General features: G+C 59.6%; 4 protein-coding genes across 18 annotated transcripts in view; all 4 read left to right on the plus strand.

The window, feature by feature from the left end:
* The first annotated feature begins 1,006 nt into the window (after positions 1-1,006).
* LOC122193476 (ubiquitin-associated protein 2-like) lies at positions 1,007-18,891 on the plus strand. 15 transcript variants are annotated; one of them, XR_006182916.1, is made up of 25 exons: positions 1,007-1,200; positions 1,452-1,547; positions 2,164-2,209; positions 2,462-2,574; positions 3,037-3,111; positions 5,855-5,907; positions 6,694-6,779; positions 7,185-7,356; positions 7,691-7,892; positions 8,811-9,091; positions 9,277-9,449; positions 10,104-10,293; positions 10,740-10,794; positions 11,259-11,433; positions 11,809-11,881; positions 12,525-12,720; positions 13,367-13,455; positions 14,025-14,078; positions 14,633-14,714; positions 15,659-15,876; positions 15,964-16,069; positions 16,822-16,889; positions 17,189-17,386; positions 17,537-17,622; positions 17,834-17,849. XR_006182916.1 is itself a non-coding variant. In XM_042894260.1 (25 exons), exons 1-25 carry the CDS (start codon positions 1,044-1,046, stop codon positions 18,353-18,355), a joined length of 3,144 nt encoding a protein of 1,047 aa, XP_042750194.1. In that variant the 5' UTR covers positions 1,007-1,043; the 3' UTR covers positions 18,356-18,891. The 15 variants fall into 15 exon arrangements, 13 of the variants coding, with proteins under 13 accessions (XP_042750194.1, XP_042750197.1, XP_042750198.1 ...); XR_006182917.1 differs by having other exon boundaries at positions 17,819-17,835; XM_042894260.1 differs by lacking the exon at positions 17,537-17,622 and adding an exon at positions 18,260-18,891 and having other exon boundaries at positions 17,780-17,869.
* Positions 18,892-19,437: 546 nt separating this feature from the next.
* Positions 19,438-21,280, plus strand: LOC122193479 (HCLS1-associated protein X-1-like). Its single transcript, XM_042894275.1, has 6 exons — positions 19,438-19,548; positions 19,632-20,007; positions 20,096-20,141; positions 20,214-20,323; positions 20,749-20,899; positions 20,976-21,280. The coding sequence occupies exons 1-6, from the start codon at positions 19,496-19,498 to the stop codon at positions 21,089-21,091; spliced, it is 852 nt and encodes a 283-aa protein (XP_042750209.1). The 5' UTR covers positions 19,438-19,495; the 3' UTR covers positions 21,092-21,280.
* A 453-nt stretch (positions 21,281-21,733) lies between these two features.
* On the plus strand, positions 21,734-23,679 carry LOC122193478 (aquaporin-10-like). Its single transcript, XM_042894274.1, has 6 exons — positions 21,734-21,887; positions 22,565-22,691; positions 22,778-22,915; positions 22,995-23,113; positions 23,189-23,406; positions 23,473-23,679. Exons 1-6 carry the CDS (start codon positions 21,783-21,785, stop codon positions 23,621-23,623), a joined length of 858 nt encoding a protein of 285 aa, XP_042750208.1. The 5' UTR covers positions 21,734-21,782; the 3' UTR covers positions 23,624-23,679.
* Positions 23,680-24,953: 1,274 nt separating this feature from the next.
* LOC122193480 (phospholipid-transporting ATPase ID-like) overlaps positions 24,954-25,168 on the plus strand; it is a gene marked incomplete at its 3' end in the record, with an annotated part of 3,161 nt that continues 2,946 nt past the window's right edge. Inside the window, exon 1 of the mRNA XM_042894276.1 lies at positions 24,954-25,044. Within this exon, the coding sequence (XP_042750210.1) occupies positions 24,984-25,044 (61 nt within the window). The remainder of the gene's footprint in view (positions 25,045-25,168) is intronic.

Below are 25,168 nucleotides of genomic sequence, written 5' to 3' on the forward strand. Positions count from 1 at the left end.
GTGATGATTCTATGATTATGGCACCCTATGGATCCCTATGGCACCCTATGGATCCCTATGGCACCCTATGGGTTCTCTGGGCAGCCTGCAGTGCTGGTTGGTGACCCTGCACACAGCAGGGGGTTGGAATGAGGTGAACATTGTGCTCCTTTGCAACCCAGGCCATCTATGAGTCAATGATTCTTTGGGTCCCTATGGCACCCCATGGATCCCAGTGGCACCCTATGGATCCCTATGGCACCCTGTAGGGTCTCATGGCTCCCTATGGATGCTTATGGCACCCTATGGGTTCTGTGGGCAGCCTGCAGTGCTGGTTGGAGACCTGCACACAGCAGGGTTGGAGCTGATGGCTCCGTTGTGCTCCTTTGCAATCCAGGCCATCCCAAGATTCTATGATGATTCTATGATTATGGCACCCTATGGGTCCCTATGGATCCCTGTGGCATCCCATGGGTTCTCAGGGCAGCCTGCAGTGGTGGTTGGTGACCCTGCACACAGCAAGGGGTTGGAATGAGATGATCATTGTGGTCCTTTGCAACCCAGGCCATTCTATGAGTCAGTGATTCCATGCATCCTAATGGCACCCTATGGGTTCTCTGAGCAGCCTGAGCTGCTGGTTGGTGACCCTGCACACAGCAGGGGGTTGGAACTGATGGCTGTTGTGGTCCTTTGCAACCCAGGCCATTCTATGAGTCCTTATGGATCCCTATGGCACACTGTAGGGTCTAATGGCACCCTATAGATCCCTATGGCACCCTATAGGTTCTCAGGGCAGCCTGTGCTGCTGGTTGGTGACCCTGCACACAGCAGGGGGTTGGATCCAGATGATCATTGTGGTCCTTTTCAACCCAGGCCCTCCTATGAGTTGAACTCACCTATGGGTAAATTCTCATCTTCTCATCCCATGGTCAGGGAGGGGTTTTGGGTGTTGAGAGAGCAACCCTGCAGCGCTGACCGCAGAGCGCTCTGGGGAGTGGACTTGGTCGTTTTGGGACTCAGTTTAACTGCTTTCCGTTTTTGCAAACCTCCAGCATTCCTGGGAGATGGTCGGGAAGAAGAAAGGCGTCTCGGGACAGAAGGACAGCGGACAGACAGAACCCAGTGAGGAGAGCAAAGAGAACCGGGAGAGAGATCGGGATTTCAGCCGGCGACGTGGAGGGCCGCCGCGACGGGGCCGGGGCGCCAGCCGTGGCAGAGAGTGTAAGCAGCCAGCCTTCCTTCCAGCAGCACAGCACTGCACTCTGCGCCCCCCTGGGTGCTGGGGAGGGGGGGAAAATCACCCTCGTGTGGCAGCCTGCGTGCTGCTGCCCTGGGTGAGATGCGTCCTTCGGGCCATGCTCTCGCTTAAGAGGTCACGGGGCGCTTGGTCCCCTGCACGGCCGCCACGTTGGGCTCTTGAGGTCTGGTCTTAATGGGTCTTAAGGTGGTCTCTGTGTTGTTCTGTCTTTCAGTTCGGGGCCAGGAGAACGGGCTGGATGGTGGGAAGAGTGGAGGCTCTTCTGGAAGAGGCACAGAGAGAGGGAGACGGGGACGTGGCCGGGGCCGAGGTGAGCGCAGGGCTGTGGGCGCGGGGTGGAGACTGGAGCTCTCTTAAGAGGGAGGCTGCCGAGCTGATAAATGAGAGCTTGGTTTTTCCAACCTGACACTTGAACTCAGTGCCTGCGTGTCGCTCCAAGTGCGTTAGGAGCTGTAAGGAACTCTCACATCCCAGCTGGTGTGGCTTTCCTGCGCAGAGGTGCCTGTCTGCAGGCTGCTTGTTAGCAGCAGGCTCTGGATTCTGGATCCTCCCTATCCCTGCCTGCGTGTCTCTGAGCACCAAGCAAACCCTTGGCTTGGTTTTTAAGTGCTAAGCAGCAGCAATTCGTTCTCCTGCAAAATCTGTGTGGCTCAGGAGTTGTTGCTGAGGATGCACACTGCAGAAATGAGAACCTGGGGTTCGGTTTTCCAGCTTTTGCCAGCTGGAAACTTCATCAGAGCCTGGCGTCGCTTATGGCTGGTGGCACTGCCAGCCAGCTGAGGTCATTGGTGTACATGCAGGGACGCTGCTGGAAACCCCATCAGCTCAGGGGGATCCTCAGCGCTTTCATATTCTGGGCATCAGGGCTCCATCTGTGGCTGGGATGTTTCTTTGCCCTGTGATGCAGCGCTGTGTGTGTCTTACAGGTGGCTCTGGAAGGCGGGGGGGAAGATTCTCTGCCCAAGGCATGGGGTAAGTTTCACTGCTATAAAGCCCAGCAAAAATCACATCTTTGTGCACGAATGCTGCCCTCTGCCTCGGCCTTGTATTGTTTTTTCACACGAGTAAAGTAAAAGTTGCATCATGCTGGAATTCGGGAGGGCTGATGCAGCCGAAGCCTCGCTCCGTGAGGCAGAGCTGCCAATGTCTCAGCCCTGTTACAATGGGAATTAAATCAGTTACGCAGGGAAGGTGATTGAAATCTTTCCCATTCCTGTCTGGCAGAACTTTCAACCCAGCTGACTACGCCGAGCCGACCAGCACGGATGAGAGCTATGGGAATAGCAGCACCAACACGTGGAACAACACGGGCAGCTTCGAGCCGGACGACGGCACGAGTAAGTGAGCCCCGCTCGTCCTGCGTGCGTCGTCTTTGCTGTGAGACAAACCTTCAGCCTGTAGTCCTCACCACAAAGGCCACCTCGCTCCAGCCGCTGAGGTGACAGTGGAAACTCAGAGCTGGATGTGCCGGCAGAGACCTGGCAGCTCTCGCCTCACTTTGGGGTCCCCAGGAAAAGCCTTTTTTCCTCAAACACGTGCAGCTCCTCCTCGTTTTCGCCCCCCTGAGGACGTTGCTCTGAGCTCGGCTGTTGTCTCGCTGTTTTTTGGGGGCTCTTTTGCAGCCCTTTCTCTCGGGCTGCTGTGGGGTGACACTGAGGCACGGAGCGGTGCCAGGTTTTGTGGCGGTGCCCTCGGGTGCCCCCTCAACAACATCCCCACACGTGGGGGGCGGCGAGGCGGCTTCACCGGAGTCAAAATTTCACTGGTTGTCTTTTTTCTTTTCTTTTCTTTTGTTTCAGGACTTGATTTCATTGGGGGTGAGGGCTCAAATTATCCCCGAAAATTTGACACTGCTCCTGGTACGATACATCCAGGTGCACCGACTGCCCCCGGATCCCTTTACCTTATAGCTCTTTTTCCAACCGACTTGAAAATATCTGTGGATATGTCGTTCTCCTCTCTTCATTCGTTCACTTTAACGAGTTTTGACGCTTGTTCTGACCGTGCTTTTACTAATGCTGACACCTCAGATGTAAACCGGGAGAGGTTTAACCCTTTCCTCGCGGGTTCGCGGGGCTCAGGCGCCGCTCTGAGCGCCCACAGCAGCGCCGCATCCCCAGCGCTGTGACAGAGCCCCCCAGCAGCACAGGGCAGCTCGGCCCCAGCACTCTGTGATCCCGTGCTGCTCCCACATCCCTGCAGCCGTCGCCCTGCTGCTGCCTTTTGCACGGGCTCAGAATGCTGCTGCAAGGGTGCTCAGCTCTGCTCAGCCGCCTCGGTGCTTTGCCTCTGCTTACAGCTGGCCCTCGGTGCTTGAGGGCTGCTTTGGCACGCTGCTCTGCTGCTTTTCTTCTAAGCAGGGCTGCCCTGCTGGTGCTCTGTGCTTCGGGGGGAGCAGGGTGCTGCTCAGTGCCTGGTTGTAGAATCGTAGAACGGCCTGGGTTGAAAAGGACCACAATAATCATCTCGTTTCAACCCCCCCTGCTGTGTGCCAGCCACCAGCCCAGGCTGCCCAGAGCCACATCCAGCCTGGCTTTGAATGCCTCCAAGTCAGGTCAGTCCTGTCCTGCTTTATTTTATGCCTTGTGAAGCCGAGAGAGACCTGTGGGCCGTTCCACTCTGCCTTATTAAGGCTGCTGGGTGGCCACAAAGAGGCCCCAAACATAACGGGGTGTTTGCCCAGTTCCTCAGACAAGGTCCTGCTGGTTGGGATGTCAGACAGATGCTCCCAGTGGTGCTGCAGCCGTTCCTGAGCTCGCAGCCCTTTGGGAGACCTTGCTGCTTTGCTCTTGGAAGTTATGAGAGGAAAGGGAACCGCTGGGGCTCGGGGTGCTGCTGCTGTTCTGAAGCACCTCCAGGTTAACAATTAACTGCCACCAGCACGTGGCTGCTGGCTGTGCCACTGCTGGGCCTTTGTCTGCATTGAGGTGTGGGGCAGTTGGGGGTCAGACCTCCAAGCCTTCAGGGTGGCTGCAGGTGGGGTCTGGGCTGCTCGCCTCCCAGCTTAGAATAAGAGATTTTCTCATTGGGAAAAGCCTCGAGCTCACGGTGGGATCTCTTGTTTTCCAGCAGTTCTTGCTGCAGACCCACGAGTGCACCGAGCAGCTGCTTTGCATTGGGGCATTTCTCTGCTAAACTACTGAAACCCCCTGTGCTGCGAGACAGGACAGTGCAGCTTTGCCTAAAACACCCCCAAAGACAGCACTGATACTTGCAAACCACTGCTGACGTTCCTCTCCTTCTCCTGCTTTGAGCTTAAGGAGGGCGGCTGCTCCTCGAAGGCCTTCTGTGCAGGGCTGAATTCCCTTCTGAATTCCTCGCTGCTTTGCTTTTTGTCTTATTTCCCCCTAAAGTGAGCAGAAAGCGGAGCCCTGTGCTGCACTGCTGGCTGCATCGGGAAACTCTATGGCGATGAGCAGCACAAAGCTCAGCACCCAGCGCCCCGCTGCGCTCTGTGCTGATGGCTGAGAGCCCCTCAGCCTGGGGAGGAATGGGCCACAGCCCTGAGGCTCCCAGCAGCCAAAGGAGCTGTGTTCTGTCCACGTCTGTATCTGTAAATGCAACTTAAAATCGATCCAGGAAGGTTTCTTGCATCACTTCGGTGCTGATTTGGAGCTCTGCGCTCCCCACCAGTAGATCAGCAGATCGGTTTTGGCCCCGTGACTGAAATGTGAATGGGGAAAACCTGCCTTCTTCCCCCGAAATCCCAAATCCCACGTGCTGTTTGTGTGCCACCAGGGCCTCTCAGCTGCTGAAGGGGGGCTGATGGCAGCTCTGTCCTCGAGTGCCTCCAGGCACCCGGCTCTGGGGCTGCGCTCCCCTTCTGACGCTGCCCTGGGCACAGCAGCGGTGCTTTGGCACCGGATTTGTGGGCGATGGAAAGTTCTCCCACTCTCTATTCCAAATTCTGAGTTGCCTGATGGGTTTGGGATCCCCCCCTGTAGAATTCAGCAGATGGAGCTTCACTTGTGGTGGGTGAGAGGGACCGAACGCGCAGCAGATACAGCCGGGCAAAGCTTCTCCCTTCTGTGAATCTTGCTTGCAAATGCTGCTGTAATGGATTGTGTCTGAAACCTTGTGCCTGAAATCTGAAAGCTTTGCTCTTTGATGCTTTAAGCTGCTGGCTTTGGCCATTTCTCTGAAACTGGCACATCTTCCTTTCCCTGAAGGCGTTTTTGGTGCAACCGAGGCTTCAACGCTTTGGAGGGGGGAGGAAAGCAAGCCAACCCCAGAACGGCTCTGTTGCTCTGTGCTGTGAGAGGCCAAAGCCTGGTGGCAAACCTGGAGGAGCTCTGTCAGAGCTGCAGGGATCACGGCTGCTTGGGTGCTGCTGCAGGAGGGAATCAGGGCAGAAGGGCTTCCCTGCCGAGCTCCTCGTTCCACTGGGTGCTGGGCTGTGCGCTGCCCTCCCCGCTGGCCCGGGGTCCCTTTGGTTCCGCTTAGCCTCACCGTATGGGGACCTGGCCCTAAGCCTGAGGTTGGGATCGCCTGCTTTGATTTCTGGTTGGCAAATAAAGTCCTCTCAGCTGCTTGCCGAGCCCCCCCCCCGGTGCTTCCCTGGCTCTTGGAAGAGCTTTGCTGTACGCCTGACTTGTCTGCCTTTCGTTCCCCCTGTAGGTGCGTGGAGGGCTGCGACGGAGGAGTGGGGCACGGAGGACTGGAATGAAGATGTAGGTACCCTGCAACCCCTCCCTGCACGTCCGTGTGCTGGCAGCTGCTGTCCTGTCTGTGCACGGCGAGAGAAGCTGCACGGATTGCTCCTGTGCAAACTGCAGGCAGAGCCCAGGGGAGCTGTGATGAATGAGTGAATGTTGCTGCATCTGAGATGCAAAACTCAGGGCAGCCTCTGCCTTCCGTCAGGTCTCTGCTGGAGGAGAGGCTTCAGAGCCTTTTTGCCTTCAGCCTGCGTGATCTCTCAGCAGTTCCTCACTGCTGTGATTGTTTTTACACTCCTGCAGTTCGTTTGCTTTCACCTCCTCGCCTCAGTTCAGGTGGCACCTGTGGCTGAGGCCCAGAGCCTCATTAATTTTGCCTTTTGTTTGCTTCCTCTTTATTTTCTCTTCCACAACGTGAAGAGATCCTTTGCTCTCCGGTCCCATCACCCAAATGATTGCTGGAAGCCAAACCATCGGTCCAAAGCTTTTTTCCTTTGGCTTTTCCAGCAGCATTTGCACCAATGCATGGTGCCATTTCCACCAGTGCTGCACACCGTCATTGCAAAGCACAGAAGACCCCAGCAGTCCTGGTGGGTTTGTGAACAGCAGGAAATGTGCAGAAGGATTTATTCCTGACTGGGGAAGCGACAAATAACGCGAGGGCTGATTGTGATGGGAGCCAAATGGTGGAGGGGATCAGATGCTCAGTTCCTCGAGTCGTTCGTGGCTGTTTGTCTCCAGCGCCGTGTGCTTCTCGTGCTGCTCTGACTTGGCGTTCTGTTCCCCTCTTTTCTCTTTCAGCTGTCTGAGACAAAGATCTTCACTGCATCCAACGTGTCTTCAGTGCCTCTGCCTACAGAGAACGTGACAATCACAGCTGGACAGAGGTGATGGCTCAGGCAGTGCTGTGACGTGCATAAGAGGCTACGAGTCCCATCCCAGCCAAAACCCTGCCAGCTAGATAGAAACAGCAGCTCTGAATTAGCTAACGCAGACTGAGACGTAGGGGTTGAGTAAGGAGGTTTTGGGCCCGTGTTCTGGCTTGGTTCTTCACTGGTTCTTCAGATTTTGGGGTCTTTATCCAGTGTTTGAAGTGTGGGTTCTATGACTATAGATAGGATGCTGCCAGGCTTTGTCCCTTTGAGGCTGCTGATGTCGGCTGTGTGCAGTTCTGCAGATCTGTTGGATGTGTGAGATAAGAATCGTGGGGTTGGAGGTAGAACTGCTGGTGTCAAAGCAAGCGGCGCAGGAGCTCCTGCTCACCTCAGGGCTTCTGTTCTTCCTTCATCCAGAATCGACCTTGCAGTGCTGCTAGGAAAGACACCTTCTTCCATGGAGAATGAGTCAACAAACCTGGAGTCCTCCCAGGCTCCCTCCTTGGCACAGCCTCTGGTGTTCAGCAATTCCAAGCAGAGCGCGATGTCCCAGCCGGCCTCTGGGAACTCCTTCTCTCACCACAGCATGGTAAGGGGGCAGCACTTCTACAAGCAGAGCTTTCCAGGATGTTCTGTGCGTGTGATCAAGGTGGGGGATACCAGCCTGTATTGAGCAGCAAGTCCTCCCAGGGGACTGCAGCAGCTGTAGGTAGAGGCGTGGATCCCAATGCTTCATGCTTGGGATCGTTTCTGCCCTCTTGCCACTGAAAGTGGAACGGTTTGAGGTGTGAAACTGTGTGGGATGACAGGAATGAAGTCTCCCTGGTGGTGAGGAGCAGCAGGGTGTTGAGACCCACCTGTCCTGAGCCAAATTCCCAGACAGGGGAGACGCTGACTTTGTTGTTTCCACGCTGCAATTGCAGGTGAGCATGCTGGGGAAAGGCTTTGGAGACGTCGGGGAGGCCAAAGGCAGCAGCACCACGGGCTCGCAGTTCCTGGAGCAGTTCAAGACGGCCCAGGCTCTGGCCCAGCTGGCAGCTCAGCACAGCCAGCCGGGCAGCAGCACCGCCGCCTCCTCCTGGGACATGGGATCGGCCGCACAGACCTCATCCCTCGTGCAGTACGGTAAGGGCAGCGGCTCTGCAGAGTTGCGTGAGGATCAGATCTGAAAGCAGTTTGACCGTTTGCCCCTCGGGTTCAGCAAGCGAGCTGAGTTCAGCTGCAGAAATGGCCGCACCTCGAGTGCTGGGCGCAGGGCTGCGTAACAGGAGGCCTGCCAGCAGGCACCTGCAGCGAATGGTTCTGAATACAAACACTTGTCAGTGCCGCCTCGCTGCTGACCCGATGCATCTTTCAAAGGAATGCGATTCTGGTGGCTGCTTGGTGCCAAGAAGTAATTCTACCTCTGGGCTGGCATGAAGGAGTAAAGGCTGATGAGGAGAAGCTCCTGCTTAGATGAGGTGCTGAGCCCTGCTGCAGCTGAGCGCTGCGCGCTTTCTTTCTTGCTGTAGCGAAATGGCTCTGGTTCAAATCTAAGCTGAATTAAAAATTGAGCCCTGTCCTGGCTGCAGTCGGTGTTGGCAGCTCTTGGTCTCTCCAGACAAGGAGCCACAGAGGAAGAGCATCAGGCAGAATAGGAGTTGTGTTAACACGCTGCAGTTGTGCAGGGCTGGGGGTGGGCAGCCCGGGCAGCAGCGTCGCTCGTGGGGGAAGGAGCAGACAGGAGGGGAGGGGAAGAAAGCAGCACCAAACCTGTGCCAGGCGGGCAAGCGGTGCCTCCATGCAGGAGGATGGAGGAGTTCTGCTTTCTGAGCTCGCTTTGTCCCACGGAGGTGGTGGAATGAACTCAGGGAAGAGGGCCTTAAAAATCTCAGTGTGATGCTGGTGAAAGGATGGAGGTGGGAGCGGGGCTGCAGGGATTCTCTGCTCCCTGATGTTAAGAGGCCCCAGCGGGCAGCGTGTGCAGCGCTTCTGTTTTTCAACGTCAGACCGTGCTTTGCTTCTAAGGAAATTAATCCTAATCTGGTGCTTTCCCCTCTCCAGCAGATCTCAAGAACCCGACGGACTCCTCTGTGCACAGCCCCTTTGCCAAGAGGCAGGCCTTCACGTCCACTTCCACGATGATAGAGGTGTTCATGCAGGAGAAGCAGCCTGTGGTGACAGCCTCCACCACCGTGCCGGCACCGCCGTCTTCGCCGCTGCCCAGCAAAGCCAACCCCGTTCCCCAAATGTCCCCGGGCTCCTCAGACAACCAGTCCTCCAGTCCCCAGCCTGCACAGCAGAAGCTGAAACAGCAAAAGAAGAAAGCATCGTTAACATCAAAGGTGCAGGGCCTTCCTGGTGTCAGATCTCTTGTTTGCGGGGTGATGGAGGAGGGCTCGGCCTTCCAGGGCGGCAAAGGGAAACCGGGGGGATGTGAGCCTGGGACTGGGGACGCCGATGTCATTTTGCGTGCTGCTGCTCCTGGGGGGAGGTGATTGAGCGGCTCCGTTCTCCCTTTGCCTTGCAGATTCCTGCGCTGGCGGTGGAGATGCCTGGCTCAGCAGATATCTCAGGGTTAAACCTGCAGTTTGGGGCGTTGCAGTTTGGTTCGGAGCCTGTTCTCGCCGAGTACGAATCGACGCCCACGACGAGCGCTGCTGTCAGCCAACCTCAGAGCAGCCTGTACACCAGCACTGCTAGGTGAGCGCCCCGGGCAGGGAAATGGGGCGCCCCAGCTTCAGGAGCTCACCTGCAGGCTGGTGGCTATGCTGCATACCAGTAGACCCTTTCTGACGCTGCCTGTGGTCGCAAAGGGGGGACAGTGTATGCAACAGCAAAGCACGAGCTGCCAGCAGGCTGTTCTGGGCAGCTCTGTGACTGGTCGGCCTCTGGTGCTTGTACAGAAAGCAAATGTTTCCTGCTGCAGTGAATTCGGCTGGAAATCCTGCAGGGGAATCCGCAGCACAGCTGCTCCTTGCTCCTGTGAGCAGATCTGTGCTCCCCTAACATGCGGACGGAGGGCAGTTTGTGTATCTGCAGACAGGGATAGAAGGGCAATCCTGTTTTCTTTTGGGCTGGGTCATTCCTTGAGTGCTGGGAGCTGAGCGGTGGCAGCTTGTGATGCTTGGAGCAGAGCAGCGTGAGGTGGGGTGGGGCTGCAGCTCGGAGCATCTGCTTCCTGGGTTTCCTTCTGTGCTGGGTTTGTTTGCCTGCTCTGCGTTGCCCCCTCATGGTCCCTGGGGTTCTTTGCCCTGAAGGTTGGGAATGGAGGAGCTTGCAGTTGGTGTCAGCAGCTTTTACAGCAGGGCTGTGAGGAGGAAAACGACCTTTTTTTGTTGTTGTTCTTCTTTCCAGTGAATCTTCATCCACAATTTCGTCCAATCAAAGCCAGGAGTCTGGTTACCAGAGCGGCACAATACAGACAGCAACATTTACCTCCCAGAACAGCGCTCAGGGACCACTGTATGAACAGAGATCCACCCAGACGAGGCGATACCCAAATTCCATCTCCTCCTCGCCCCAGAAAGACCTTACCCAGGCCAAGGTAGGAAGACAGCTTCGCTCCCCTTCGTGCTGAGTAAGCACAGTGCATGGAGTGCTGCCTCAGGGGGAGCAGAGTTGCTCAAGCGAGCATTCTGTGCAGCTCCAGCTCACCACGAGGCTCGTGGCCACACTGAGCTCCTGCTGACTGCACCGGGGCCCTCAGTTCTTGCTCACCTGGGACAGGGTCAATGGGGTTAACGGTGGTTGAGTTGATTGCTGGCCACGCTTCGTGCCGTGGATGAACCCTGCTGCAGGGTGACGTCCAGGCTTAGGCTTCAGTTTGGTCTTACGCGTTTGATTCTTGCGTGCTGCACAGATTCGGTAACGTCGCTTTGGTCGTGAGCCTCTTTCACAGCTGAGGGAGGGAGGGAGGGAGGGCAGGGGTTGACCCTGCATTGCCTCTGGGGGTGAGAGGCTGCAGTGCTTAACTTTGCTTTTCTTCCTCAGAATGGTTTCAGTTCCGTACAACCCACGCCATTACAAAGCACGCAGGCTGTTGAAGGTAAGAGTCTGGCAGTGCTGTGGGTGTCCTGAGCCGCTCCAAGTGCTTTTGTGTTTGCTTCGGGTGAACAGCTTCATCTGGATTAATAGCAAGGCCTTTTTGTGCTGGACTAATTGTTGCTGCTTGTGCTATTTGCGTCCCTTGAAATGTTCAGCTTTCTGCTGATAGTTCCGCAGAATCGTTTGTGAGTCACTCATAATATCTTCCCCCCGATTACAATAATTTACTCTGTGAGAGGCGCCTCATTTGTAGGGCTTGGAGTTCTTTGCAATGACCCTGTGGTGGTTTTGGGGCAAAGGGAGATGCAGAACACAAATGTACTCCCAGGCATGGAAAGGTTGGCAGCACGAGGGAAGCCCCGGCTCTCCCTGCTCCTCTAAATGAGCCCTGGCTGATCCTCACTGCTACATTGCCTTCCAGGAGCTGCTGGGTGCTGCCTCTAACCCAAAGCTCCATGTTCACAGGTGCTACCGGCCCCGCAGTGAAGTCTGATTCCCCCTCTGCTCCCAGCATGACGCCTCTCAACGACGGCGTGTCTGCGGCGTCGCTGCTGAGCACAGCCAGCCAGCATTCGACAGCTCTGAGCAGCCTGAGCCACAGCGAGGAGCTGCCAAGCACCACGGCCGCCCAGCTCAGCAGGTGAGCCTGGGGAAACAGGGATCTGGTGGGCAAAAAGCCCCTCGTGCAGGGGGAGGTGGGCAGTCCTATCCAAAGGTGCCTCCTTGGGGAGGCCTGGGTCCATCTGGAGCTGCTTGGCTATTGCTGCAGCCCCAGCAACGAACGCGTCGGCATCCAGACAGATGAGAGGAGGGGCTGAGCTCTGGCAGTTCCTTCCCCTCAGGAAGCAGGCAAGCCCTTTCCTTCAGGGCAGCAAACCCTTTCCTTGTGGGTTTCTTGGCATCTGCTCTGGGGATGAGCTTTGTCAGTCAGTCAGATGGGAAGCGGATCTGGCCTGATGCTGCCCAGCAGAGGCTTTTGCACCTTGGTTTAACGGCCCTTCTCCTCTTTCTGCAGTACGTTACCCACCCAGCAGAACAGTCTGTCCTCATCCACATCCTCTGGGCGAACATCAACTTCAACTCTTCTGGTGAGTCTGGGGCTGCTGGAGCATTGCAGCGCTATCACTGCGTCACAGAACTGTAGAGGTTGGAAGGGACCCCCAGAGACCATCAAGTCCAGCCCCCCTGCCAAAGCAGGTTCCCTACACCAGGTGGCTTTATTTCCACCCTTGCACCTCTGGCTGAAGGCTGTCGACCCCTTGCCCCCATCAAACGTAACAGCAGCTTCACACCAGCCTGTAGTACTTCTTAAAAATGCCCCACAGCTGGAACCGGCTGCTAGAGCAAACTGCCAGCTGATGGAGTGGCACCATTCGAATACCTGGAGCTCCTGCAGCTGAGCTCCGTGCTGTTGGCTTCTGCAGCAGAACGAACCTCCCTGCTGCGAGCGTGGTGTTCGGCCCTGCTGCTCCCAGCAGGCGCGTGTTGAGACGCAGCTGCCTGAGTTTGGAGGCGTTGTGGGTTGGCTGCACTCAGATCCTCTCAGATCTCTGGACTGAAGCCAGATGCAGAGCAGGTTTCCTCATAGCCTGCAGCGGCCGGGTTCACTGCAGGCCCTTGGCAGCGTGTGCAGGCGGAGCGGTGCAGCGCTTTGTGTCGGCTGCGTCCTGCAATATCCCTGCAGCCCCTTACGTCAGCCTGGTGCCGTAACCTCTTCCTTTCCTTCCCCAGCACACGAGTGTGGAGAGTGAAGCCAGCCTCCATTCTTCTGCTAGCACTTTCTCCACCTCCTCCAGCACGGTGTCGGCTGCCCCGCCGGTCGTAAGCGTTTCATCCAGCCTCAGCAGCGTCAGCAGCCTGGGCCTCAGCCTCAGCAGCAACTCCACGGTGACAGCCTCCACTCGCAGCTCCGTGGCGACGACATCAGGTGCTTCCCCTGCTGCTGGACGTTAACACTGACCATTGCAAACAACATATTCCTCCAATTCATTGGATGAGAAGGAGTAGGAATCGTATCATTCCTCCTCGTTGGCTGATGACAGGGATGAGGCGAAGCTAAAACAGCTGCACTACAAGCAATAATCTGTAACCGAATCGGAGACATTGGCTTTATTCTAAGCATAGCATGACTAGCCTCAACACTACACACCTGAGACATCCAACCAAACCAAACACCCACCCTCCCCCTCCTTGGCCTAATCTTAGCTGCCACAGGAAAATCGGCCCAATTCGGCCTCCATCCACGACTCCCACCAGCAATTGAAGGCCCAACCCCACTCTCTGCCCTGCTCCACTCCAGCACTACAGTAGCAGCCCGAATTTTCTTACTCATTCGAACCCATCCTAACCTCTAACAAAACAGCCCTAACCACGTGCCTATGCCCAGGCTCCCTATCAACACTATTTGCCACCATCTGCTCCCTCACCCAAAATGACATCAAAACAATCATCGCCTTCTCCACCTCAAGCCTCACAATAGTCACAATCAGACCAGACCTCGCAGGGAGGCTCCAAGAAACGAGTTTCTGCTGTTGGCTCTGCCGTTTGACGTTCCCTTTCTTTCCCTTTTGCAGGAAAAGCCCCCCCCAACCTCCCCCCTGGAGTCCCACCGTTGTTGCCTAACCCGTACATCATGGCTCCAGGATTGCTACATGCCTACCCGGTGAGTGCGACCCCCGGGGCCCCCAGCACTCAGCAGCGTGGTTGGCACTTCGTTCTTCCTGACTCCAGCTGGCAGGGAGAGATTTAACCTGGTTCACTCTATGACCAAAAACTGGGTAGCATTCAGGACTGAGGAGTTTGGAGCTGCTGTTTTCCATCACAGCTTTTAGGGAGCGGCCAATTTGGGTGGAGGTTAATGGAAGTCTGGAGCTGTCAGTGTTGTGTGACAAATGGCAAACGTAACAAGGGAAGCAGTGCCACAGAGCCTGGGGTGGTGTCACAGCTTTCTTCTGAAGGTGAAGACAGATCTGGGGGTTGCAGTTGCTTCTGGAGGGGAACTGTTGGATGCCTCCGCAGTCTGAAGCAGCGTTGCCAGACGTTGGTGCTCTCTTCCTTCCAGCAGCTCAGAGAAACCCTTGGCTGTGCCAGCCTTGCAGCAGTGACTGCTGGCTGCTTCATCCTTGATAATGGCGTGGGCCCTGATCTTCTGCTTCCAGCTTTATCTGAGCGCTGGGTGTCAGTTAGATAAATGGCTTTGTCTCTAACATCACCTCCTGCTCTTTTTTCTAGCCACAGGTGTATGGATACGATGACCTGCAAATGCTCCAGACGAGATTCCCATTGGTGAGTGCTGAAGATGGGCACAGGCAGCAGGCTGGGAGCTGAAGGCTCCCCCCTCTTTGGCAGGAAGGCAACGAATCACTCCTTTGTGTGATTCCTTTATTTTTGCTTTAGTTCCTTTGGGAATTAGCAGCAGTTTTTCGTGCTGTTGTATCAGTGGTTGTGGGGCGAAGGAGCTGCAGCAAGCAGAGCCGTTCTGTCCAACAGCAGAGTGAGAAGCTGTTGCAGAGCTCGCCTCTGATGCTGGAAAGAGGCAGTAGCTGAATCCTGGAGGGTGGCTTTTATTTAGGAAGCAGGGCGCTGCCCCTTGTGCTGTGAAGCAGTGGGCAAAGCACAGGCAGGATTGCACAGCAGTAGACCTTGTCTGGTTGTTCCTGTAGCCGGATGAGGGGGACGGCGCGTGCGAGAAAAACCTGGGGTTGTGCAGGCTGAGGTCAGCCTCAATGCGACCGACTGAACTGCCGTACTCTGACACGGGCCTGGAATCCCTGCTTCACCAAACACAGCTGCTTTGCATCTTCAGACAGAGCTTATGGAACTTCTCTTTTATCCTTCAGGATTATTACAGCATCCCATTCCCTACGCCCACCACCCCACTGACTGGAAGAGATGGCAGCCTGAGCAGCAATCCGTACTCTGGTAGGGGAACGGGGCAGCGAGCAGCACTTGCTCTCGACTTCTGCATGCTTAAGGAATTGTTGGTGTGGTGGAGCTCTGCTTTTCCAGCACTGCTTCCCCCCTGCTTCAGCAGGAGCTCTTCTATGCAGAAGTGCTTTGGCCCGGCACGCTGCGGCTGAAATCTCAAGCTCAGAGTTCAGCACCGCTGCATGCGTAATTTGCCAACTTAGCGTTGGTGATAATTAATGTCTGTGGCCACCCCAGCCTCGCCTCTGAGCTGGGACAGCGCTGAGGAATTCACTGGCTTACTGTGTGAGCTCTGAATGGGGAGAGTGTTTGAGCGGGAGAGCAGAGCAGGTGCTCCCAAAGAGGAGCAGAGGGGGGACGGCCTCGGCCCTGCTGCCAGCGCGGGATGGGGAGAGGAAGCGATGCTTCCTTGTGTTCCCTGCGGGTTGCTGGACCTCTGCAGCGTTTGGGTCAGTGCCACCAGGCAAGAGAGAGGGAGGTGAGAGCTCTGCTTGTAGAAAGGGGCCATTCACATCGTACGCCCTCAGCTGGTTGGCTCTGCTCCTCGGCAGGAGCTGCTTGCTGGTAGGACGAGGGGTGCAGGGCAGGGTCCCAAGCTGCCACGTTTGGGGGTGACCTGGATGCATGGAGGGAGCCCAGGACTTGCTGCAGCACCCAGCAGCTGACGGTGGGGTCCCAGCAGCTGACGGTGGGGTCCCAGCAGCTGACGGTGGGGTTGGTGCAGGCAGCTCCGCTCCTCAGCCCTGCGGCGGCACGAGGGCAGCAACAGGCAGAGCAGCAGTCGCTTTGCACAGGGGCTGGGGGCTTCAACTGCGCTGCTTCTGCTTTCGCAGGGGGGTTGGTTCGGTGCTGACGGCGGTGCTGCGGCGCCTGTGGGCTGAGCTGGAGCGCAGGGTTCGGTGCCGCCGTTCCTCAGCCTCCTTCCCTCTCTGCTGCAGGTGACTTAACGAAATTCGGCCGAGGCGACGCCTCCTCCCCTGCTCCTGCAACGACTTTGGCGCAGCCTCAGCAGAGCCAGACCCAAACCCACCACACCACGCAGCAGACGTTCCTGAACCCGGCGCTGCCTCCTGGCTACAGTTACACCAGTCTGCCGTACTACACAGGGGTACCAGGGCTCCCCAGCACCTTCCAGTACGGGCCCGCCGTGTTCCCTGTGAGTTCCCTTGAGGCAGGGCGAGGGGTTTGGCTCGCGGAACGATGCATGCAGCCTCTTCTCACCCTGCCCCTCTCCTTTCCTTAGGTTGCTCCTACCTCTTCCAAGCAGCATGGTGTGAATGTCAGCGTCAACGCATCAGCAACCCCTTTCCAGCAGCCCAGTGGCTACGGCTCTCATGGATACAGCGCTGGTAAGAGACCTGCAGGGCATCCTGCTCCTCACAGGCTCGGTTTTCTTTATTTGACAGAGCTTGTTGGCAATCTCACCGGCTGTGCAAATGGCTCTGGAGCCTTCACTCACTTCACCTCTGCCTTTATTCCTTTACTGCCTGTGTTGGTTGGTTGGTTGTGTTTGGCTCCTGTGCTCGGCGTTCAGAGGAAAGAGGAGGAAACCCGTAGCAGCAAACCTGCTGCGTGCCTTGGGTCTCACCGCTCAGCGTTGGGCCGGTTGTGAAGGGCCTGCTCTGCTTCTGCCTTGATGATGGCCTTTAGATTCCAGCTGTGCCTTTTTTCACTGCGTCAGGGCCCTCTGGAACTCCTCGTCTCTCTTGGCAGTGATACCTCAGCTCTGCAGCAGGTCGCCTGATGTAACTTACAAAGCAAGCAGTGCTCAAGTCGGGTCGCCCTCCCACGCCATTGCCTGTTTTGTGGCTGAGGAGCTCCCAGCCCTTCCTGCCAGGGTTGATTTCATCGCCTTCCTGCTCTTCAAGTTGCTCTTTTCTGGGCTTTTTTGGGGGAAAGGGTGCATCTCTGGGTGGCACCAGGCCCCTAAATTTGTTTCTGCAAGCTTCCAGAAGCTGCTGTTATCCGCAGCAAGAGAACCTGTGCTTGTACGAGCACGCTGCAGCTCCTTGCGCGATGCCTCCAAAGCTCACCTGACTTCCAGGCCACTCTTTGAGGCTCAGCGCTGCTGAGCCCTGACGCTCCTGTTTCCTTCTGCCAGGTGTATCTGTGACATCCAGTAACACAGGCGTGCCGGACATCTCGGGCTCTGTCTACTCCAAAACTCAGGTGGGTGCTGTGCTGGCTGTGTGCTGCTTTGCTGGGAAACAGGACGGGGAACGTGGCCTCCATCGTGAGAGGGGGGTCTGTCCTTGGAGCAGCCGGACAGGGAGAAGGGAAGCATGGAAGCACGTGGCCCTTCCCAAATTTAAAGTGACTCTGAGCCTGGGGGGGGAGGGTGGTGGTGGTTGGAGCACGGCTCCCTTCTCTGCACCAGACACCGACTGCCAGCCTGTGATTTGCACTGCTAAGAGGCGTGGGGTTTTTCAGCCCAGCGCTCCCCCCTCACTCTGCTCTCCTCCCCTCAGCAATCCTTCGAGAAGCAGGGATTTCACACTGGAACCCCGGCGGCCTCCTTCAACCTGCCTTCAGCGCTGGGCAGCGGCGGCCCCATCAACCCCGCGACGGCGGCCGCGTACCCCCCGACCCCTTTCATGCACATCCTCACCCCGCATCAGCAGCCCCATTCGCAGATCCTCCACCACCACCTGCAGCAGGACGGGCAGGTAAGCTGCCCCCAGGACCCCCGGGGGTCTCCGTACCCCTCAACGGGGCATCTCTAGGGCTCTGGCTCCCCCCGGCCCCCCCCCTCTCCCTCCCTCCCTCACGCCCCGCAGCGGACACACGCGGTGACACGCACATGCACATACACACAGGGCCGATGAGGACGAGGTGAGGAAGGCCCGGGGTGCGCTCCGCTGGGGGGTACTCGGCACAGCCCCTTGCAGCCGGGCTGTACCAGGTACGGTCGGGTAGTGCCCCTGCACGCAGACACACGCCTGGTCCATCCTGACCTCCCGGTCCTCGGAGTGGCGGCTCCGCAGGCCGGCAGAATTCCTCTCCACAGCCACGACCCCGCCGTAGCTTGCAGGTCTAACCGTGGATTTCTATTGTCATAGTTTGTCCCTTTATTTTTACATATCCTGGTACTGCAACAGCTTCCATATTTGCAGATGATACTGTGCTGCCAACGCCAGCAGGAAGATCAGGTAATGAACCTCTCTGATGATAATGCATTGCACTTGCCCTGGGGTCTCTCCCCGCCCCTAAGGCCCCCCAGGCTCACGTAGCCCCCTCCTTCTCCCCGTGGCCCCGCCAGGCCCGCAGTCAGGATGTGCACACACACACAGCCGCGCGCACAGACAACACACACTCCGTGCTCGACCCCTTCCCCCTCTCTCCCCCTCCCCGCTGCCCCCTGTGCCGATTGGGGGTGGCCGGCGGTGCGGCACCGCGCTCTGCGGCCCAGCAGGGACGGCGCTGTCACCCAGCAGAGCTGCCGGGCCGTGGAGCTGCTGGGATGGGACCCCCGGGGACGAGCTGGGCGCCCGCTCCCCCTGCTAACCCTCCTCCTCTGCTCCTTGCCCCCCTCCCCGCAGAGCGGCTCCGGGCAGCGCAGCCAAGGCAGCTCCATCCCCCAGAAATCCCAGGCCAACAAGTCTGCCTACAACAGCTACAGCTGGGGCACCAACTGAGCAGGGCGGCCCCGACCCATCAATTGCTTACGACAAGAAGCGACGCCGACCGATGTGGGAGGAGGAGGAGGAGAAGAAAAAACCCCCAGGGGCGGCGCCGGCCCCGGGCAGGGCAGGGCGGGCGGCTCCGCGTTGTCTGTTTTCAGCCACCTTTCCTGTTGTATGTAATATAGAATTTGTATTTTTTTCTTTTATTTTTTTTTTTTCTCTCCCCTCCCCCTTCTTCTCTCTCTTTCTCTCTCTCTCTCTCTGCATTCAGACTCTGACCCGTTTGCCGTAGGGGCCTTTTTTGGTTTGTACTCCTTCCCCTCCCTCCCTTCCCCCTCCCCCCCCCCCATCCCAGCTCCTCCCGCTGCCCCTCGGACCCAAAGGAGTGGAAGCTGCGCGCCGCCTACAGCAAACCCCTTATATTAGGAATAAGAGCAGTAATTGATATGAACAGCATTGTAAGATGAATTAGTTGAAGTGTTTTTTTTTGTACCGTGTTCTAAATTTAATGGATAAATGTGTCTTGTATATAAAAACAAAAACCCCAACGCCGGCCCCGAGTCCTCATTTCCGCGCCTGCCCTGCCCCCCTTTCCCCCCCATTGGGGCCCTCTCCTCCCTGTTACTTTTTGGTCTTTTTTTTGGTTTGTTTTTGTTTTGTTTTTTTTTTTTCTATACAGTCCAGCTCCTGTATTTTTCAGTTCAGCTGCGGGCTCCTTCCTAAAGAGAATAAAGGTCACAAAGTGCTGTGTGGTATCTGGAGTGCTTTGAGCCTGCTGGGAATGATTCCCCCTGCCTTTTCCCCACCATTTTTACAGCATTATTCCCTTATTTAGGATCGCTGTCACTTTCAGTCCCCCTGTTTTCCCCCCGGTGCTCCAAGCACCGCAAGGCTGCGGGGGGAGACCCTACGGGCCTTTCACGACACCCCGCGGCGCTTTACGGCATTGAGCTTCACGGCACCCCGCGGCGCTTTACGGCATTGCGCCTCAGGACGCCCGGCGACGCTTAACTGTCCGGCGCCTCAGGACACCCGGCGGCGATTTTACGGCCTTGCGCCTCACGACACCCGGAGGCGCTTTACGGCCGGCGGCGCTTTACGGCCGCGGCCCGGTCGTGGCTGGCGGCGGTGGCGCTTTGCGGCCGGAGCGCGATGAGTTTTTACGACGCCTTCCGCGGTTTCTTCGGCTTCCCGGGGCGCGGCAGGTATCGGCCTCTGCCCCGTCACCCCACCCCCGCTACTTCCCGTTATCTCCCCGGTATCCCGCTGTGAGCGCCGCGTTCCGCAGGCCCCGGGACCCGCTGTTCGGAGCGCCGTGGGACGAGGAGGAGGAGGAGGAGGAGGAAGCCGAGGGCCCCCCTGGGCCGCGCCCCCCCGATGATTTCGCCTTCGGCTTCGGCTTCAGCCCCGGCGGCGCCTTCGAGGAGCTGCTGCGGGACATGGGCGAGCTGCTGGGGGCCTTCGGGGGGGGCTGGGCCGGGTTGCCCCCGTCCTTCGGCGGGGAGCGGGGTTGGGGGGGGCCCGGCGGAGCAGCCAGGCCCGGGCTGACGCCGGCGCTCCCCTCTGAGCCCCCCCTGCCCGGCCACGGCGCGGGGCGGCCGCTGCGCGACTCCATGCTGAAAGAGCCCGAGGGTCCGGCCCGGCAGTGGGAGCCGCGCCCGGCGGTGGGTGAGGAGGAACCGGGAGGAGGTGGGGGGGGGGGTTGGTTGGTCCCCGCCGGGCGCCGCTGACCGCCCCTCCTTTACCCTGCAGCTGGAGGAGCCCCCGCCGCCCTCCCCGGGACAAAAGGAGGACCGCGGTGGGTGCTGTCGGGGGGTGGGGGCTGGGCTTGGCCCCCCCCCGACCGCGCTCTCACTGCTGCTCCCTGCAGACTTGGACTCCCAGGTGTCCTCGGCGGGGCTGGGCACCATCCTGCGGCCCCGGCAGCCGCGTTCCTACTTCCAGAGCGTCTCGGTCACCACAGTGACGCTCCCTGATGGAGTGAGTGCCGCCCGGAGCCGCGCAGTGTGGGAGGGCTGGGAGGGGCTGGGAGGATCCCAGAGCTCATAGAGCCGCGGGACGGTCGGAAGGTTGGCTCGGGGTGGCCCTTAAAGATCACAGAGCCGTGGGATCGCCGTATGGATGGGTTGGAAGGGACCCCCAGCCCCACTCCTGCCATGTGCCGGCTGCCCCTCAGCAGCTCAGTGTCCCAGAGCCCCCTCCAGGAATGGGGCGCTCCCAGCTCTGGGTGGCAGTGCTGCATCACATCTGACCCAAATCCCCCCTCTGTTCATTTAAAGCCATTTCCCCTTTCCTGTCACTCGTACACAGTCACTCTCCTCCTGTTTCTAAGCCCCCTTTAAGTACCGGAAAGCTCTCCCTGCTGCCAGGATGCTGGGCCCCACTCACAGTGCATTTCCCTACAGGCAGTGGAGGAGCGCCGCACGGTGCAGGACAGCCAGGGCCACCGTGAGACGACCATCACCCGCCGGAGGGGGGACCAGGCCTTCATCACCACCACCAAGGAGGATGGGCAGAGCAAAGACTACCGGGAGGAGGTGCTCAACATGGATGACAGTGAGTGGGGGGGGTCGAGGGGGGGTCAGAGGGAAGCGCGTCTGTGCCCTGTGAACGAGCCCCCGTTGCTCTGCAGGGGAGCTGGCCCAGTTTGCAGGCACGTGGCCGCAGCGTGATGAGCTCCTCAGCCCTCCCCAGAGCTCCTCATCCCTGCTGGGCAGCTTCTTCCGCCGCTGGTTCTCCAGCTGGTAGCTGCTTGAGGAGCACGGGGCGGGGGCTGCCCTGCCGTGTGGGGGTGCGTGGCAGCCCCCTCTCATTGCCCCCGGGTCCTGCCGGGATGCAGGGGCTGGGATGGGGGCCGCCCCCCGCTTCGGCGCCCCGCTGCGTTGTGAGGGTGAAGCGTGCGTATGTGTACAGAGAAATAAAGTCTATTTATGCTAACGGCAGCGTGTGAGGCTCCTTGGGGTGCCGGGACCCCCGTGGTGGGAGGTTGGGATCCCGCTGCGCTTCACGAGGGGAGCACGTGTGCTCCCTGCCCTCCTTCCCACCTTATCTCCCCAGTGCCACGTTAACGCCTCTCCTGGGTGCTCTCAAGGCCTGGGAGCCTTTCCAAGGGCTTTTCATTCGTGCTGCCTGCGGCCGTGGCCGGGCCAGGAGCTGGCAGGGAACAAGGGGCCTCCATATGGGCACCTCCCACATCAGGATGTGGGGCAGGCAGGATTGTGTGGGCGAGGAGATCCTCCGGGATGGGTGGAAGCGGGGACGCAGCCGCTGCCCAGGGCCCCACGCGGGACTCTGGTCTCTGCCACGCGTCTCCCAACTGCAGCACGTGGCCCTGATTGGTTTAAAGTCTGAGTGTTATCACCCACCCCAGCCCGGGGCTCATAAAATCAGGCAGCGAAGCAGCCGGTGCCGCTGCTGCTGCCCGCGTTCTGCCAGTGCCATGGGCTACGTGTCCTTCGTGAGGAGGATCCGAGCGCTGCTCAGCATCCAGAACCAGCTGGCACGAGAGTGCCTGGCTGAGCTGCTGGCTGTCTTTGTGCTCATTGTGAGTGGGGTGGGGGGCTGTGCAGGGGGGGGGACCAGGGTGGAGGGAGCACAGAGCTGAGGTCCCACAGCCCTGCAGCTGTGCTGTGCCCACCGGGGGCTGCCTGGGGGTGGGGGGGGCTGTGCTGGGACCACAGTGACCCCAAATCTGCTCACCTCTGGCTTGGACCCACGCTGCGATTCACCACGGCCCAACTCACCCTTTGCTGCTGCTGCTGTTGCTTCTCTGTGATTCCATGGTTCTGTGATGAGGCTGCGGGTGCTGCCACGTGTGTGCAGTCGGGCACTGCATGCCTTCACATCTCCAGCCCTGTGTCAGCCAAAGGTTGGGCTCCGCGGCCTTGGGACTGGAACCAGCAGCGGTGAACGTTGGCCAGCAGTGCCCCCCAGCCCTGAGGTTTCCCTGCAGCAACATGTGACTCAGTTGCTGATAATTTCTTTTACTCATCGCTGAGTATGTGAACAACGACACTAAATGCCTCCCTGCTGCCCCGGGCTGCACAGAGAGCTGGAGCCGGGCAGTGGGCGCAGGCAAAACCACGGAGACTGGAAGAGGCAGCAGAGCAGCCTTTGGCTCCGTGCTGCCCTGCACCCATCCTGCAGAGGGACTCAGCTCTGGGGAGCGGGTGCTGAGTGGGGCAGAGCGTGGGGCCGTGCAGCCGTGTCCCTGTCCTGCAGCTGATCACGCTGGGCGGTGCAGCACAGATGATCACCAGCTCCGGGACCAAAGGGAACATCGTCACCTCCTCACTGGCGGGCGCCCTGGCCGTCATGGTGGCCATCCACACGGCGGGGGGGGTCTCTGGTGAGGCTGGGGGCTCTGCAGCTCCACGGGGGGCTCTGCTCCGCACCCCCAGCACCGCTCCCAGCCCCTCTCCTGCCACACTGCAGGGGCTCACCTGAACCCGGCTTTCTCCCTCTCCATGTCCCTGCTGGGGCAGCTCCCGTGGTGGAAGTTCCCCATCTTTGTGGCCGTGCAGACCTTCGGGTCCTTCGTCGCCGCCGCAGCCGTCTATGCTCTGTATTACGGTACAAAGAGCCAGCAGTGGAGCTGTGGGGTGGGCACGCAGCCGGGGGGGCTCCGCTGCTGCACAGCTCTGCCCCGCAGATGCCATCTGGTCCTACAGCAACGGGACCCTCACCGTCTCCGGGCCGCGGGAGACGGCCTCCATCTTCGCCACGTACCCCTCCGAGCACCTCTCCCTTCCCAACGGCTTCCTGGACCAGGTGGGTGCCGGCCTCACAGCCCGACGGCCCCATATGGCTCCATATGGCCCCACGCTGAGGCCGTGCCGCTCGCAGGTTCTGGGCACGGCGGTGCTGATCGTGGGCATCCTGGCCATCACCGACACCCGCAACCGCGCCGTCCCGCGAGGCCTGGAGCCGCTGACCGTGGCGCTGTTGGTGCTCGCCATCGAGGTGTCCATGGGCTTCAACTGCGGCAGCCCCATGAACCCCGCACGGGACTTCGGCCCGCGGCTCTTCACGTTGGCAGCAGGATGGGGCACCGAGGTGTTCAGGTGGGTGCTGGGCCTGGGGCCGGGGGGCACCGTTTGGATGCTCCACACCCACGGCTCCGCTCGCAGCAGGGGCAGCTCGTGGTGGTGGGTGCCGGTGGTGGCCCCGCTGGTGGGGGCCGCGCTGGGCACGGGGCTCTATCAGCTCTTCGTGGCCTTCCACCACCCCGAGGAAGAGGAGGAGGACGGCGGGCGAGCACGCAGGCAAACCAAGCACTGACAGCGCCGAGCGCCAGGGATGAACCCATTAAAGAGCCGAGCCGCCGCCGCCGCGTGTCCGTGCCGTGGGGCGGCGGGGCTGGGGGGGGGGGCTGGGGGCTGCTCCCCCAACGCCTGAACATCTTTACCAGTGACATCAACAACGGAATCGAGTGCATCCTCAGCAAGTTTGCTGATGACACCGAGCTGAGCGGTGCGGTGGAAGGAAGGGATGCAATTCAGAGGGACCTCAACGGGCTGAAAGGTGGGGCTGGGTGAACCTGATGAGGTTCAACACAGCGAAGTGCAAAGTTTGGCACTTGGACTGGAGGAATGCCAAGCATCCATACAGACTGGTTGAGAGCAGCCCTGCACAGAAGGACCTGGGGGTCCCCAGGGGTGAAAAGCTGAACGAGAGCCAGCAGGGTGTGATTGCAGCTGGGAAAGCAAAGGGGATCCTGGGCGCCATCAGCAGAGGGGGGGCAGCAGGGCCAGGGAGGCGATCGTCCCTCTGTGCTCTGCTCTCTGAGGCCCCGTCTGCAGCACTGCGTCCAGGGCTGGGGGTTCCCAGACGAGACAGGGAGCTGTGGGAGAGGAGCCAGAGGAGCCGCAGGGCTGAGCAGGGGCTGCAGCAGCTCCCTGCAAAGCCAGGCTGAGGGAGCTGGGCTCGTTCAGCATGGAGAAGAGGAGCTGGGGCTGAGCTGAGTGCAGCCTGCAGTGCCTGCAGGGAGCCTGCAGCCAGGAGGGGAGGCAGCTCTTGGGCAGGGGAGATGAGAGCAGGGAACGGCTGGAAGCGGAGGGAGGGCAGCTGGAGGCTGGGGCTCAGGGAAGTTGTGTGCTGGGAGAGCGGTGAGGGGCTGAACAGCTGCCCAGAGAGGCTGCGATGCCCCGTCCATCCCTGGAGGGCTTGGAGGCCAGGCTGGATGGGGCCCTGGGCAGCCTGGGCTGCTGTGAAACGTGGGCAGGTCGGTGGCTTTGCAGGCGCTGTGGGGTCACAGCTTCGCCATCCCTGAGCTCCCTCCCAACCCAAACCGTTCCGTGATTCTACGACAGCCCTCCGCATCACTTCCGCCGCCGTCCGCCCACCGCCGCGGCCATGGGGCGCTGAGGCGGTGGCTGTGGGGGCCGCAGAGGCCCCGGCCCCGCTCCCATGGGCTGCGCGGCCCGCGGGGCTGCAGGTGAGGGCGGGCCCGCTAGGCCGCGCTGGGCCCGCTAGGCCGCGCTAGGCCGCGCTGGGCCCGGGACGGCCGTTGTCACGGCAACGCGGCGGATCCCGCAGCGGCGGGGCGGGGCGGGGCGGGGCGGGGCGAAGCGGGCCCGGGGCAGCAGCGGCTGCGGCCCTGCGGGATGGCGCCGGCGGGGCGCGTCCCGGGCCCGGAGCCATGACGGTGCCCCGGGAGATGCCCGAGAAGTGGCCGCGGGTCCGGGGACCGGGGGGAGCCGGTGGGTGCGGGGCGGGAGGGAGCCGGGCCTGGGGATGCGGGGGGTGGGGAGGCACTTTGGGGGTCTCAGGGTGCACAGGGAAAGAGCGGGGTTTTGGGGTCGGTGGGGACCCAGGGGTCGGTGA

Source organism: Lagopus leucura, unplaced genomic scaffold, assembly GCF_019238085.1.
Source record: "Lagopus leucura isolate 7727_CA_CO unplaced genomic scaffold, USGS_WTPT01 60210-0_obj-0_obj, whole genome shotgun sequence".
NCBI lineage: Eukaryota > Metazoa > Chordata > Aves > Galliformes > Phasianidae > Lagopus > Lagopus leucura.

Bases quoted from the DNA above. Each gene is read 5' to 3' on its own strand.
- LOC122193476 (XM_042894260.1), top strand. From the start codon at position 1,044: ATGGTCGGGAAGAAGAAAGGCGTCTCGGGACAGAAGGACAGCGGACAG. The intron at 5,908-6,693 runs GTAGGTACCCTG...TTTCTCTTTCAG, and splicing joins CGGAGGACTGGAATGAAGAT to CTGTCTGAGACAAAGATCTT. The intron at 9,092-9,276 runs GTGCAGGGCCTT...TTTGCCTTGCAG, and splicing joins AAGCATCGTTAACATCAAAG to ATTCCTGCGCTGGCGGTGGA.
- LOC122193479 (XM_042894275.1), top strand. From the start codon at position 19,496: ATGAGTTTTTACGACGCCTTCCGCGGTTTCTTCGGCTTCCCGGGGCGC. The intron at 20,008-20,095 runs GTGGGTGAGGAG...TTTACCCTGCAG, and splicing joins AGTGGGAGCCGCGCCCGGCG to CTGGAGGAGCCCCCGCCGCC. The intron at 20,142-20,213 runs GTGGGTGCTGTC...TGCTCCCTGCAG, and splicing joins GGGACAAAAGGAGGACCGCG to ACTTGGACTCCCAGGTGTCC.
- LOC122193478 (XM_042894274.1), top strand. From the start codon at position 21,783: ATGGGCTACGTGTCCTTCGTGAGGAGGATCCGAGCGCTGCTCAGCATC. The intron at 22,916-22,994 runs GTACAAAGAGCC...TCTGCCCCGCAG, and splicing joins CGTCTATGCTCTGTATTACG to ATGCCATCTGGTCCTACAGC. The intron at 23,407-23,472 runs GTGGGTGCTGGG...CTCCGCTCGCAG, and splicing joins TGGGGCACCGAGGTGTTCAG to CAGGGGCAGCTCGTGGTGGT.